The sequence below is a fragment of the Phyllostomus discolor genome, chromosome 11, assembly GCF_004126475.2.
Source record: "Phyllostomus discolor isolate MPI-MPIP mPhyDis1 chromosome 11, mPhyDis1.pri.v3, whole genome shotgun sequence".
Taxonomy (NCBI): domain Eukaryota; kingdom Metazoa; phylum Chordata; class Mammalia; order Chiroptera; family Phyllostomidae; genus Phyllostomus; species Phyllostomus discolor.
In genome coordinates, this window is record NC_040913.2 from 1,658,270 (window position 1) to 1,672,245 (window position 13,976).

General features: G+C 61.4%; 1 protein-coding gene across 3 annotated transcripts in view; it reads left to right on the forward strand.

The window, feature by feature from the left end:
- DCLK1 (doublecortin like kinase 1) overlaps nucleotides 1-13,976 on the forward strand; it is a 217,366-nt gene that overhangs the window by 102,167 nt on the left and 101,223 nt on the right. For all 3 annotated transcript variants that reach the window (XM_028526508.2, XM_036011189.1, XM_028526505.2), the window contains exon 4: nucleotides 3,259-3,358. In XM_028526508.2, coding sequence (XP_028382309.1) covers nucleotides 3,259-3,358 — 100 coding nt within the window. The remainder of the gene's footprint in view (nucleotides 1-3,258; nucleotides 3,359-13,976) is intronic.

A 13,976-nucleotide genomic window follows, 5' to 3' on the forward strand; every position in this document is an offset into this window, starting at 1 on the left:
TCTCGTGGCACATGGACTAATTACTAACATTCTGTGCCGCACCCCAAAATACATACTTTTTGCCACTCTGACCCCCCAAATAGGTCTTTGATTCCCTCACACCAGATGGCTCCTGTTCTGTGGGCTGGCGCCGTGTCGTTATCTGACGGTGCGAGGTGCAGGAGGGCAGCGGCGGCGGCCCTGACGAAACGGTCAGGTGCTGCATGGGTTACAAATGCTGGCAGCACCCAGGCCGACAGGCGCTGGCCCGGGGAAGGGGGTCCCAGTGTTCTGCTGTGACTCCTTCCGCCAGCCGGGCTGCACCGAGGCCACCACAGACCCAGGAGAGAGCGTGGGAGGCGGCACAGACCAGGCTAAATCCGTCTCGATAGCGACCCGGTGTTGACGGCTCCCCCGCCGGCAGACCTCTCCCCAGGTCTCCCAAAGAGGGGCGGTTTTGTGAGTCTGAGTCTCCCCCACGGGCCGCCCCCCTTCCCCGGGAGGGGGCTGTGCGCAGGGAGGTGGTGAAGGGTCCCCGAGCAGAGGGTCCGGGAAGCCTCGACGTTTCCGACAGCTGGACACATTCTTGGCTCTGCGTCCCGCAGCCCGAGGGCTAAGTGGATGCATGCACGTTGCTTGAGACCGGAATGGCTTTTCCACGTCTGTTGGTGCCGGGTGATGACAGCCGCTGCCCCCAACAGTCTCCGCGCGCCTTTCATGTCCTCGGGACCCGGCTCTGGAGGCAACATCAAACGCTCGTCGTGTTTCATCGCCTGCTTCCCGACAGAACCGTCCCCCCGCGCTGTCCCCGGGGACGGCTGTCTGTTCTCTGCATCTCCGGCGTGGAGCAGGGTCCCGGTCTGGGCTGGGGTGGGCCCGCACCCCTCCCCTTGCTGTGTGTTCGAGTTCTGACGATACAGGGTGGGGCCGATGGAGGCGGACCGTTGTCCGTCTGGAAGACAATACCACGGTTAATAATAATAACGACTCTGTTTCTCGCACTCGCCACTGCAAACCTGCGTGCGCCCCGCCCTGCGGTGGTCATCCGTCCACTTAGCGGGAGCTCAGAGCTTGCACGCAGGTGGTGGGGTCGGCAGTCGGGTGTCCTGAACTGGGAGGGATGGGAGGCCTGGGAGGAAAGGACAGTTTCCTCTGGAGAACAAGGTATTTCTCGCCCAGCGGTGAGCTGCCGCTGGCTGCTCGCACCGCGCCTGGCACAGCGTAGGCTCGTCCTGAATGTCTGCAGGAGTAAAAGGGAAGAAAAAAGATAGCAAGTAGCTGGAGAGAGGCGGCCGCTTTGGGGGAGAGGGGGCGAGGGTTCTCGCCTCTGGGCGCCACCAGAGTCCTAGCCACCCGGGCTGCTGTGTGAGGGGAGAGTCCGGAGTCAGACGGGTTTGGGAAACACCAGACCCCCCTCTCTCTCTCCGTGTCGGAGTTGTGGTGTATCGGACAGTCGCTCAGTGAGCATTTTGAGGAGACTAGATATAAAGAAACCTGTGGACATCGGGTGCACTCAGTATTTTCCGAGTTGATTTGCACAAAGCCTGTTGACCACGCACACTTGAACTTGGGGAGAGACTGCTCTTTAGGGTTGACTGTTCACCTTTTCACCTCAAAGAGAGACCCGGTCTTCCTCTTCGTTGTGCGTGTACAGGCTGTGTGCTAGCTGGCACTCGCAGGCACAGTACAGACCCAGGCCGGTGACATGGAAATGCCCTGCGGGGGGTTGGGTAGGGCCACACCAAAGCGGGCCAGGACGGCAGCGGTGACAGGGATGTAAAGGTGGATGGCGTCGCAGCTGGGCTCAAGGTGAAAGGGAGCGGTACAACCGACAGTGGGTTCTGAACACACGGGGGGGCCAGTGTCTAACCCGAGCACGAGATCGTAGCTTCAGACACCGCTCTTGGGGACCCGGCCCTTCTCCCCCGATAACTACAACGTCCCCCTTAAGTCCCCTCTGTCACCAGGCTTTCGCAGGCAGAGTAAGTACTGAGAGCCACGGTTGGACCTCACTTAGTGTTTACTATGGAACTGTTGTAGAAATTCCATTCTCAGAACTTCAGCCAAGAGACTGTGTGGGAGGAAGAGGTTAGTTGGGAGAACTTCCTGACCCCCACGCACCATCGCACGGGGGGCCTTTAAGTAGGGTCCTGCAGCCCCTCGGTGCGTCAGGGAAGCGTCACCAAGAGCTGACGAAGGGCGGACCCCAGAGAGACCCTGCACATGAAGCCACAGACAGATGAGGTGTTGGGGGGCGTGCTAAACAGGGGCAGGAGGACCGGGTGCCCCAGGAAGGTTCGACGCTGGTCCTCAGACAGCCAGGGGAAATGCTGTCAGAAAGACCGTTTCTACGGCCACTCGGGCATTTGCTCCAAGGGGTCATCAGACACTAAAACGAGGCCGGAATTAGCAGTGTCCCCGGGGCCTTGTGTTGGCAGGACACACGGCGAACAAAACATCACGTCACATAGCCCGGGACAGAGAGCCGGACGTCTGGAATTATTCCTTGTGGCCACACTTAGTGGGGAAATGGCATTCAGCTCCCCAGGTTCTTACTGGAGCCCAGGACGTTGAACACGCATCAGAAGGCGGTTTCAAACCTCCCCTTCCCGTGACCGTGAGAGGCAGGGCAGCGTGAGTCGCTTACGCTGAGCGTGGCTGCTGCAGGGGCGGCCGGCGTGCCTGCATCCCAGCGAGAGCGGGCTTTGTCCGCCACTCTCCCAGGGAAGGCTCCGTGTGCGTGTCAGCTCGAGGTGGAAGGGTTTACGGGACATCATTGCACTCACATCATGACAGCGCTCTTTCCCTTCCGTGGTCGCCCCGCGTGGCCGCCACCCGGCACCTAGGGCGGCACCAGCCACTCAAGAACGTCTTTGTGGCTAAAAACCAGGAGCCGACTTCTGTGGCTCTGGGGGCCTCTTGCGTTCCGGGGAGGAAAGGGGCGCTGTTCTCCCCCGTGTTGCCACGCTCCCTCTGCCGTGAAGGGAAGGGCTCTGCTCTCCGAGCCTGTCCATCTATCGAGTAGTGAAATGTGCGGGTTCGAGGATCTGCTGTCCTGCTCCCGCCCTCCCGTGCCAATGCATCGGGACATGTCGCTTGCTGGGAACAGACGCCAGAGCCCTGGCTTTGCAAGCCCTCGGGAGAGGCGGGCAGGTCGGCCCTGGCCAGGGACGGGGTGGGGCGGGGCGGGAAGCGGCCGGGCCACCGGGGGCCGGCCGGTGCATCGGTGCGACCACCCTGCGCTGACCCCTTGCTGACTGCCATGCTTTTCTCTTGTAGGTGATGTGCCTTCAGGACTTTTTTGGTGACGATGACATTTTTATTGCATGTGGACCAGAGAAGTTCCGTTACCAGGATGATTTCTTGCTAGATGAAAGTGGTAAGGAAAAAAAAAAAGTTCAAAACCAAGGGAAATTTGAGGCAGCTTTCCGAAGTGAGCTGTGCCGGCCGGGCTGATGTCGGCTCCGAAGCCACCAAATCAGTTTCAGACCCCGGCCCGGCGTGGCGTTCCCGCGGCTCGGGTCTCTTTGATTTTTTTTTTAATAGAAAACAGATGAAATGATAATGGGGAAGGTGAAATCACTTAGAAGGGTAAATTACCGATGGCTAATTTATACCCATTTAATAACTAAATCGATGTTCCCCAGAACACCGTGGTGTGGATTTCCACTGTTTTAATCGTGTATTTTCCTCAGCGTTTGTGCCTGAGAGACACGCAATCCTACAACCACTGGGTGCGTTTCTAGGCTCCGCTTCCAGGGGCCTCCTTTTGTTGCCTTTTCTTCTAAATGCTTCAGAATCTGATGCCACCGCCCTCCGTGAGGGACCCAGCGGGGAGCGTGGCTTCCTGCCAGCGGAGCGGAAATGCGGGGAGGGGACAGTCGGTAAACAGGGAGAGAGTTGTCTAGGCGACAAGTAGCGGAGACTGTGACTCGGGAGTCACCTTTTCTGACACTGAATTGTCCCAGCGTCTTGAGCAGCATCAGGGAAAAGGTTTTTGCAGAGGCCTTTTCGTGAAAACCTTACTTCTACTTTAATGACAGGATATCCCATCGTGGTGCACAATTCAAGTTCTAGACCGCTGGAAAGGGTTTTCGAAGTGATGGTGAGCTGTGGCCTAGATAAGGGCAGATGAGGCGTGTTAGCGAGCTTCTGGCTGCGGGGACAGGACATCTCGCACTTGACGTAATCGGGTCAGCGATGCGGTGGGTGCCGCTGATTACCATCCGGGGGGCGCGCCGAGATTGCAGACATGTGTACACACCAGTTACATGCATTTCCACAGGCGTCCTGCAGTGATTTCATCATTTGCCAGTGACTCAGAGAGTGCGGGGAGGGGTAAGGGTAAGAAAGATTACCCCTTCACTGTGAAAACGTCCAGTGCCCCACAGCAGTAAAGAGAGAGATGTGTCGTTTGAGAGATCGAAGTTATTTGGGTTAAAATGTTCAGCAGGCAGAGTGGCTTGGGTAGGTCCCCCTTCTCTTCTAAGTAAGTTTTTCCTAAATATGTTCTGTCTGTATTCTGATACGCATGCCCTCGGAGGGCAGCGATTTGTGCAGACACACCCCACAGATCAAGTCCCGCCCGCCCTCCTTCAGGACCGGGCAGCTTGGCCAGCGCGCTGAACAGGGGCTGCTGGGGGCTGGGGGCTGGGGGCTGGCGGACGAGCCGACGGCCTAGTTTTGAAATCAGTAAACGGCCTGGACGTTGCATTTACAGAAAGTAGCCGCTTCTGACACGATGGTCGGGGAGACCAGATGCGTTCCGAAACGCAAGCCCTGTTTGCCGCGTTGATACAGAAAACCGGCCGCCCGCCTGGGACTGGGGTGCAGCCGGGTTCCCACCAGTAGGGTCGGCCTGGGCTCCCGAGCCCCCGATCTGGGTCCCGCCCTGGGGGGACCCGGGGTGGGGCGAGGAGGCCTGGGCTGGGCTTTGCCTCCTCACGGCGTGGGATCCAGGCTTTCTGGAAACCCAACAGAAAAATACGGGGAAGGCCCGTGCCATTTCCTGCTGGAATCCTTTTCCATTGAATAGAATGTGCACGATCCCTCTCTCTCTCTCTCTCTCTGCATCTGCCTCTCCGCAGGGCCAGCAGTGCACACGCGCACACACGTGTCGGGCACACATGTGTCAGGCACACACGTGTTGGGCACACACGTGTCAGGGCACCTGGCCCACGTCAAGCGGTTCCCCTGGCGGATGCACCCTCACGGTGTCTTGATGTGAAAAGTGTTTGTTGAGTGACAGGGCCCCCTCCCGGCTCCTAAAACAGACACGTGGATTGGGAGGGGCGGGGGCGGAGAATCTAAATCGAGATTTTCTCTCCTCGGGTGAACTCAGCCCGGAGACCAGATTCCCACGGGGACCGCGGCGGTTTCCGGTCACGTGTGCGGCACGCCCCCGAGCTAATGCGTTCGAGCCGGACTCCCTGCAAAAGCGCTCTGCGCGTGACGTCCCCGCGCTCAGCGGTCCTGGCTAAACGGTGTTTGCACGCGGAGGCCGTGCCGGCTTCATCCAGAGCGGCTCCCTGAGGGGCGCGTTCCGCAGGGGGCGCAGGCGTCGGCAGAGCGCACGTCCGCCCACCAGCCGCGCCGGATTCCGGGGCCCCGGGCTGCGGCCGGTGCCGCCAGGCGGCGCGCAGTTACGTTCAGCCTTTCAGAGGGAACCCCGCCCCCAGCCGGGACCGGCAGTAATGCGCCCCCCTAATGACTGCTGGGACGCGCAGGGCTCTCCAGCCACGAGCTGTCCATCAAGGGACCCGTGGCTCCCGCGGCTCCCCGGGGGCCGGATCCATAGGAGAAACGGCGGAGAGCCTCCTTCCTCCCCGCAGTTTTCACGTGGGGGGCGGGGGGGGGGGCACCTTCCTGTTCCCAGCTCAGAATGAAACTGTTTCAGCGACACCGTCATCCACGAGCGGCGTCTCAGCACCTTCGGAGGCGGCGGCTAGGGCACAATTATAGACCCAGGCGGCAGGCCAGCAGCGCCGCCCCCGGCGGGCCGCCGTCTAATTTGGGAGGTTGAGGCACCCGTTAGGAGCAGGCCGACTTGCAGACCGGAAACCGCGCACGGTCCCGCTTCTGTATCGGCGATGAGTGGACACGCTGGCGATTTGTTGCCATTGCAACGTGGCAGATTTTGTTGGGAACCGCCTCCCTCGGACCTGGGAGGGACGGAGGGTTACCTCCTTGGTGGCAAGTCTGTCCCTAATGTCCCCCACGGCCCCGCCCCAGCCTCCGCACCAGCACCCCCAAACGAGCAGGCCAGTTTCTTCAACCCCCCACCTCCCTGCTGCCTGGCCGGCCCCTGCTCAGGAGTCTGAGTGTCCGTCCTCCTCTTTCTGTTTGTCCGTGTGTGTGCTCCTTCGTGTCCACCAGTTCCCAAGTGCTCCTCGCTCTGACACAACCCACTGTTTCCGCTTGGAGGCGCCGGTTTCCTGGGGCGGCTGTAACCAAGTCCCGCACACGGGCGGGGGCAGGGGGGCCAGAGCCGCCGAGGCGGGCTCTCGAACAACAGCTCTGCAGGCAGAAGCCCAAGGGCGAGGCCCGGGCGGCGCCTCGCTCCCACCCAAGGCTCTGGGAAGAACCCCCCGCTCCGTCCGCCCTGCCGGCTCCTGGGGGCTGCTGGCGACCTCGGGGTCCCCGGGCTTGTCCCAGCGTCACCCCGACCTCTGCCCCGACGCCCCCACGGCGTTCTCTGTGCGCCCACATTTGCCTCTTCTCCTCAGGACCCCCGTCAGTGAGTCTGGGCCCACCTTTCTCGTGTCCGGACTTGGTTTGCCTGCAAGGACTCTGTTTCCAAATGAGCTCGCAGTCACAGGCCCCCGTGTACACACCTCTTTTAGTGGGAGGGGGAAGGGGGGGGACACACAATTCATCCTGCCACAGGTGGTGTTTGAACCTGTGCAGCGTCGGTCTGAACCGGAGCGATGAGTACACTCGTTTCTGTTGGTCTGTCCGCGACCTGTCTGCGGGTTTGCACAACTGTCGCTCTCAGTTCCGTGGCGGAGAACACAAACCCCAGAGCTGTGACCCCTGCCCCTCCCCCGGCTTTTCCGAGGGAGGGGCGCCCGACGGGTCAGAGGAATGGACGAGGGGGCCGGCCAGCCCTGGTCGGCGACGCACTGGACAGAGCCCGGAGGAAACCGGGCGGTCCGCAAGCTTGAGGGGGTCGTGTTTCTCACCGAGCCATCGTGTCCGAAAGAGGGTCTGACCTCACGGCCGGCCGGCGTCCGGTGGGCCGGAGGAGTGGCTGTGAGCACCGGCCCACCGTGTCGCTGGGGGAGGGACTGCCTTCGGCCAGCGTCTCCGCACGGGGCTCTGCCCGGGTCTGGGTGGTTCAGCAGGGTCAGCGGTGTCCCCTCGCGAGGCCGATGCTGCGTGGACGGAGCCGTCTGCGGGGGAGGCCGGGGCGGCAGCAGACGGGACGAGAGCCGTGGGACTTGCAACAGGGCAGGGAGGCAGTTCCTACGGAGATGGGGTGGAATTGGCACGGACAGGTAACGCCCTCGCCCGGCTCGGCTGTCCCACCTTCGGCGTCTCTGGGCCGCACGGGAAGAAGAGCAGTTGTCTTGGGCCACGTGTTAAACGCACAAACACTAACGAACACGGATGAGAAGGAAAAGGTTTTAGGTCAAGTCACGATTTTGTGTTGGCCCGCATCCCTGGCCGTCCTGGGGTGCATCAGGCCGGTGGGCCTCAGGTGGGACGCCCCCGTGAGATTTTTACTTTTTTAGAAGCAGCCGGCGCCGCGAGCTGGGTGAGCAGCGGTGCCGTGTGAACCGTCGCCCCTGCGAATGTGACCTGGGGCTCCCCGCAGGCAGGCTCACTGTGGGCGCGGCCCCTTCCGTGTCGCACGCAGCTCGCCTGTCATGGGGCCCTCCGGCCCTCCGCCCGAAGTCGGCACGCGGTGGTGGCCGAAGCCAAACACCAGCAGTGTTGGAGAGGTCGGCCAGAACCCACGCCGCTGCCGCGGAGGGAGGCGTGGGGAGTGCGGGAGCGCAGCGGGAGAGGTTGGAACAAGTGAGCTCCCCCACGAGGCGTCTTGTCGGCTCGTACCTTTCATGCTTGTGAAGCCACGGCTGTTTGAGGCCGCTCTGGGACTGTTGCGGCCCACGTGAGCGTGTGTGTGTGCAGGCGTGTGCCCGTGTCTGTGTTAGTGTGTGCAGGCGTGTCCGCGTGTGCGCGCACCGCATCCCGTCTCCAAGTCCGGCTCCTCTCTGCACCACGACCCCAGCCGAGCACCAGCCGTTCCTGGGCACGTGAGTCCAGCAGGGGGTTGGGGGGGGGTGTTTCCTGGGCTTCCCTGACGGGCCCCGAGGTGCTGGGGCCGCAGGCTCTGCTCGGGAAGTGTTCCTAGAAACGCCCCGGCCCAACCACTCTCCAGGGACTCCCGTCCCGAGTGAGGGGACAGGGAGCTGCCCCCACTGCCCCGCTCGCTCCTGCTTCCCTGGCTCCCGGGGCGGGGGGGGGGGGGGAGCCGGGTGGGACGCCACCGCGGCAGGGCCCGCCTGGGGTGAGGGGTGGCAGCCGCCGGTCCGCCCGGGCCCCCGGCCCTCCGTGCTGTGTGGTCTCTTCATCCCACGCCTGCTTCCCATTCTGGAAAACACCTTTTTTTCCCTGGGTTGTAATGGACCCCAAATGAGACAATAAATGTCAAAGCACGTCCAGAACTGTGTTCCTCATTACCGAGCGACTGATGTCAGCGAGGAACACCTCGGTCGAAGCGCACCTCCGAGTGGGCTGCAGCTGGGCGCCGGCTGGGGTGGGGGGGCACCTGCCGGGGGGGGGGGTCGCCGGCGGGCGTAATGGGAGGCAGATGTGACCAGGCCTGTGCCGAGGCGGGGGGGGCTCGAGGGGAGCAGGGCGGTTACTGGCCGCTCTCCTCTCGCGCCCCACTTCCACCCCCGGGGCGGAGCTAAGGGGGAACTCAGGACTCTGGGAGATGCTCGTCCCGCTCTAGGGGGAGATTAAACCAAAGCACACTCAGGAGCAGCCAGCCGTCTGCAGCTGGCACCCCTAGGAGTCCTGGTCCCTCCACAGCCACGTGGATTTGGGCTCCTGGGATGGGTGGCAGCCCCCTGCTCTGGGCTGGGCTGCGGACCCCGGTCCCTGGGGACACGGGGAGGGCGTGCAGAGCCTGGGGGAAGACTGGCCCTCCTCGCACACGCAGTCACTCATTTACTCGGCAAGCTGAGCCAGCTCACCGCCGGCCAGGCAGGCAGCGTGCCAGGCACGGAGAGCGGCAGATAGGGGCACTGCCTGGAACCCAACTTTTAATGTCGCCACTGCCGTGCGATGGCGAAAGGCGGCCGGGGTGGACCCGGAGGGTGTGGCGCCGAGTGGAGTAGGTCAGACAGAGGGAGACACGGGCCCTGCACTCTCACTCCCGTGCGGGATCTAGTGAATGATGTCGTCCGAGGAGACAGCACAGAAGCGACTCCCAGACACAGAGCGGGCTGCCGGCTGCCGGAGGGGAGAACAGTTGGGGGCCGCAGTGAGGAGAGTGGGGAGCACAGACTGGTGGTCCCAGAGCAGTCACGGGGGTGTGAGGGCAGCGTGGGGACGGTGCCAGTCACAGTGTCGTGACTGTGTGTGGCGCCAGGTGGGCACTGGGAGGGTGGGGGGGTTGCTCTGTGAAGCGTGTGACCGTTGATCCACTGGCATCTTCACGCCAGAAACTGATGCAAAACAAGGTTGCAGAAAACCGTCCCTGGAAACCACAGTTGTTCAGAAAGTTAAAACCAGAATAAATGAACAAACAAAGACCCCAAGGATCTGAGGTGCTGAACGCTGACCCAGAATGCAAAATGCCTGATCGCCCCCGGCCATGTGCTCTCTGTGGGAAAACACTGTGACGGAGTGACGGGTGACGATTCTTTACAGATGCACATTTTTAATCGGGTCACACGGCCAGTTTCCACGGAACCTGTGGGCAGAGTCCTTGCAGATGTGTGGTGATGAATGCCGAGGGACCCTGTGTTTCAGGGGCGTCAGTTCTCGGAAGGCACGGCCCTCACTGAGAGAGCACAGCGCGGTCTTCCTGGGCGATGGCTGTGTGTCCGTGACGTGTCCCTGTCCCACGGAAGTGTGGCTGCGACGAGTCCCGGCCGCTCTGAGCTGTCGGTGGCAGCCCGAGGGTTCGCAGACGGGGGTTCGGGGCAGGGGTGGGGTGGGGTGGGGGGTTGTTTGTCTTGCATTTCAAACACAGAGCACACGGGCTGATGTGCTTCGCTCTTGTTAGCAGCCCCGCTGCCTCCTGGCAGCGGGAAGACCACGGGTGTTCTGGAGACTCTCCCCGGCGCAGCTCCGTGTCAGTGCACGCACAAACGGAAGCTGTCCCCGAACACACTGACAGTTCCCATGTTAATCCACCGCCCAGCTCCGGAGACACAGAGAGTCTTGTACTTCGGAGACAGACTCTAACTCAGGGACCAGCCTGTTCCTTTGCTACAAATAGATCGAGACGTTGCATAACACGTCTCGTCTGTGCGCTGTCTCCCTGGCCCCCGGGGAGCGGGCTGCCCTGCACTGTGTTCAGTCTGGGGGACGCCCGAGCTGTTGGCGGTAGGGACAGACCCTGCCCATGTGGCCTTGGACGTGAGTCCCGCATGTGAAGAGTCTTAGAGACCACCCGTTTGCTGTCTCCCCACACACAAGTCCTCTCCACAGCATGGCGGCAGCTGCTCATCTATCCCCAACTCTGTTCTGGAAGCTTCCAACTGTGTGAGAAGACCCGTTCCACTGTCCACTAGTGCTGGTTTTTTTTTAGGAGAGGGAGAGAAACATCCATGTGTGGTTGCCTTTTTGCACCACCCCGACTCGGGACTTGGCCTGCAGCTCAGGCCTGTGCCCTGACTGGGAATTGAACCGGCGACCCTTTGGTTTGGAGGCCGGCACCCAGTCCACTGAGCCACACCAGCCAGGGCCACTAGTGCTGGTTTTCAGCACCTTTCTCCCGTACACTGAGCCCAGAGTAATCCCTCTCTAGCCTGTACACGGGTCCTCCCTCTTCCCCAGAGCAGCGACCGCCACCGTTGCCTGCGCTCCCGGGAGGGAGCTCCCCCCAACCATCAGCATGATCAGCGTCATTCGCCACACACTGTCCTGTCTGTCTGTCCCTCCAACCAGGGAGCCCTGTGTCGTTGCTCATTCCTCCCCCCCTTTTTGTCACCTGTCCAACAAAGGAGAGTCTTTTCTGTCCCGAAGGCAATGACCGCGTTCTCGACTTTGTCTCCCCTCTTCTTTGTGGCCCGCCTCGTCGGCCCGCCCTTCCTGCTGTTCTTGTGGACCAGTTGTTTTCTCTTGGCGTTGTTGCCTCTTTCTCCTCAACCTGAGGCCATGTCTCAGTTTCCCCTATCCTAAATAGCCCCCCGTCATCTCTAGCATCTCATTGAACCACAACGTCCTTTCCGGCTCCGCCGGCGGCATTTAAAAACACCCCCTTCCCCGAGGTCTCCGCCTCCGCATCCCGGCTCTCTTCGTGTACCTTTGGGTCAGTGGGACATTGAAAACACAAGGATTGTGTGGGGCTTTTTTTCATGTGAAAAATTGTCTTTCACTCTTTTTTCAGATTTATAGAGTAGCAGAAGTTCTTTTGCTGCGGGACAGTCAGGCCAGCTCAAGACTGCCCTGCTGCTTCCTGAGACGGTAGAACGCAGCGTGGACATTTTTGGCTGTGAGCCACCGTCTCGATTCTACTCGGATGGGCCGCGTCACGGGCACAGTCACTCAGAGGTGGCGTTCTCGTCCCTCACCTCGCCAGGGCTTGAGGCAGCACGCCCCCTCTCAGAAGCAGGCAGGTAGGGTGGCTGCCCTCTCTCCTCTCCGCTCACCTCTTCCCCGGGGGTCCGGTCCTTGCAGGACCGGGGGAAGTAGGAGCGGCGTGGGTGACGAGACAGGGCGGGGAGGTCCTGGCCGGACCGTGCCGGGGAGAGACAGTGTGGGTGCTCTCGGCGCCAGCAGCTGCCGTGCGGAGCCCACTTCTCCTCGGGGCCTCTGCAGGGTCCTCCAGGGACCCGCGGCGGGAAATTTCCACTCCTTTTCCGATCTCGCCGATTCAGTTTCCTCCAGCTCTGCGTGTTTTCCCCTTCGTCCTTGTTTCCAAAGGCTCGCTCCGTTGGCTGCGGGTGATCACCTTGGGGAGAATGTAAGTGAGGTCCACGCCAGCTCACTCCATCGGAGCCACCAAACACGCCTGTGTCCTTTGCCCCGACAGCGGGCCACTCGGCGCGGCCAGGCCTGTTAGCTCTGCCGCTGACGGGCCTCGGACGAGAACCAAACACTCAGACGCCTTCTCCTCCTTCCCTCCACCCGCAGACCACACCAGCCGAGAGCCCCCCCCAGACCCCCAGCAAGGCCCCGACGGCCCCGAAGGGAAGCAACTCCCCTCTTTTAGGATAAGGGGGCTCGCGGTGCAGCGCTCCCTAAGGAAAACCTTCTCTCCAATCTCCTTTCTCTGGAGCAACTCAGGCCTTTTACACCGCTGAGGTGGGGCGGGAGCCTCAGGCGTGCCATTTTTTGTCTCTGTCTACTTCCAGATTTGTAGAGGGCGATCCGTCGTGCGATGTGCTTTGGTGTCTGATTCACATCCTCTGAGAGTCTGGGTAAAAATATCACTTCGCAATCTTGCGACACCTGCACCCGCCTTCCGCCCCTGCTGCACACGCAGCGCTCCCACTGGACAAAGATCGTGTTTACGTCACTGTATCCGACGTCTGTATTTTTCCTTCTTCCACCCCAGCTTCTTGGTAGCCTTGGAAGTTTTCGGTGATTCCCTCCTCGAACTTCTCTCCCACCTGCCCTTCAGGGTCTTCTGCCTACCTCTTTGGCCACTCCTGGTCTTTTTTCAAGTTGTTCTTGGGCCTTATATCCCTTCAGAATTGCTCCCTAAGATTCCTCCCTCAACCCTCTTTGCTTCCTAATTACTCTGCTCCTGGCCAAGTTCATCTACCTTAATGGGCTCGGTAATGACAGTCGACGGCGAGGGTGACAAATGGCAACCAGATGGTACGCAGTGAGCAGGGCCTTTGAAGTATGCCTAATTTTCCCAATTTTACAATTAAGGAAATTAAGGCTTTGATGATAAATAATTTGTCCGAGGCCACACAGCTAGTTAATGCGGAAGGCAGAGTTCAAAGCCAAGTGTGTTTACATTTGACAGCACACTCCGTCTCCCGGTCGGCCTCCCCTCACGTCTCCGGCTCGGGCCCCGGCTCCTCCCGAGCTCCGGAACCATCGCTCCGGCCTCCAGTGACTGTGCCGCACGTTGTGCGGAAGCCCCCGTGGCCCCTGAAATGCAGCTCGTCCTGCCGCCGCCGCTGCCGCCGCCGAGATCCTGGTCTTCCCGGCCCGCTCCGTCCCTCCTCCCCGCTCCCGGCGTTCGAGCATGCACGGGCTGTGCGCTCTCCCCGGCGCTGGGTCCTGGCAACACTGGTGCCCGGCCCACGCCACGCCGAGGTGTCCTGCACCTGCCCTCCACTTTCACTCCTCATTAGCGACATCTGTCCCCATCTTTTCAGTGCCCCTGCCACTGTCTCAGGTCACGACCTGTGGCGTAGACTCTTATGATGACTGTTTGACCTGCTCTCCTGGGGCCAGTCTTTGACCTGTCCACTCCGGCCTGCACTGAGGTTGAGTTTCCCGGATGCGCTGGACCGGCCCCGCCCCCGTGCAGGGGCTCCTGGGCAAGCGAGTCCGCTCTGTGGCACCTTCCTGCCGTCCCTACCGTTTTCCTCCTCCTCCTCCTCTCTCCGGCCGCAGGAGCGCTGGCTCCCCGCCCCGCCCCGCCCCCTGCAAAGCGTGTATTTCCAGCCTCTCCGCCTTGGCTCACCCGGAGCGCTCCCACCCCGGTCCCCCTTGCCCTCTGAGGTTTCATTCCAGAGTTGCCTTTGTGGTACCGCCTTCTCGCATCTGAATGGTCTCTACCAGTCACAGGTCGAACCCCTGACACCCTGGAACCTCTGTGAGCCTGAGGCGGCGCCAGAGCCCCAGGGTCCCCT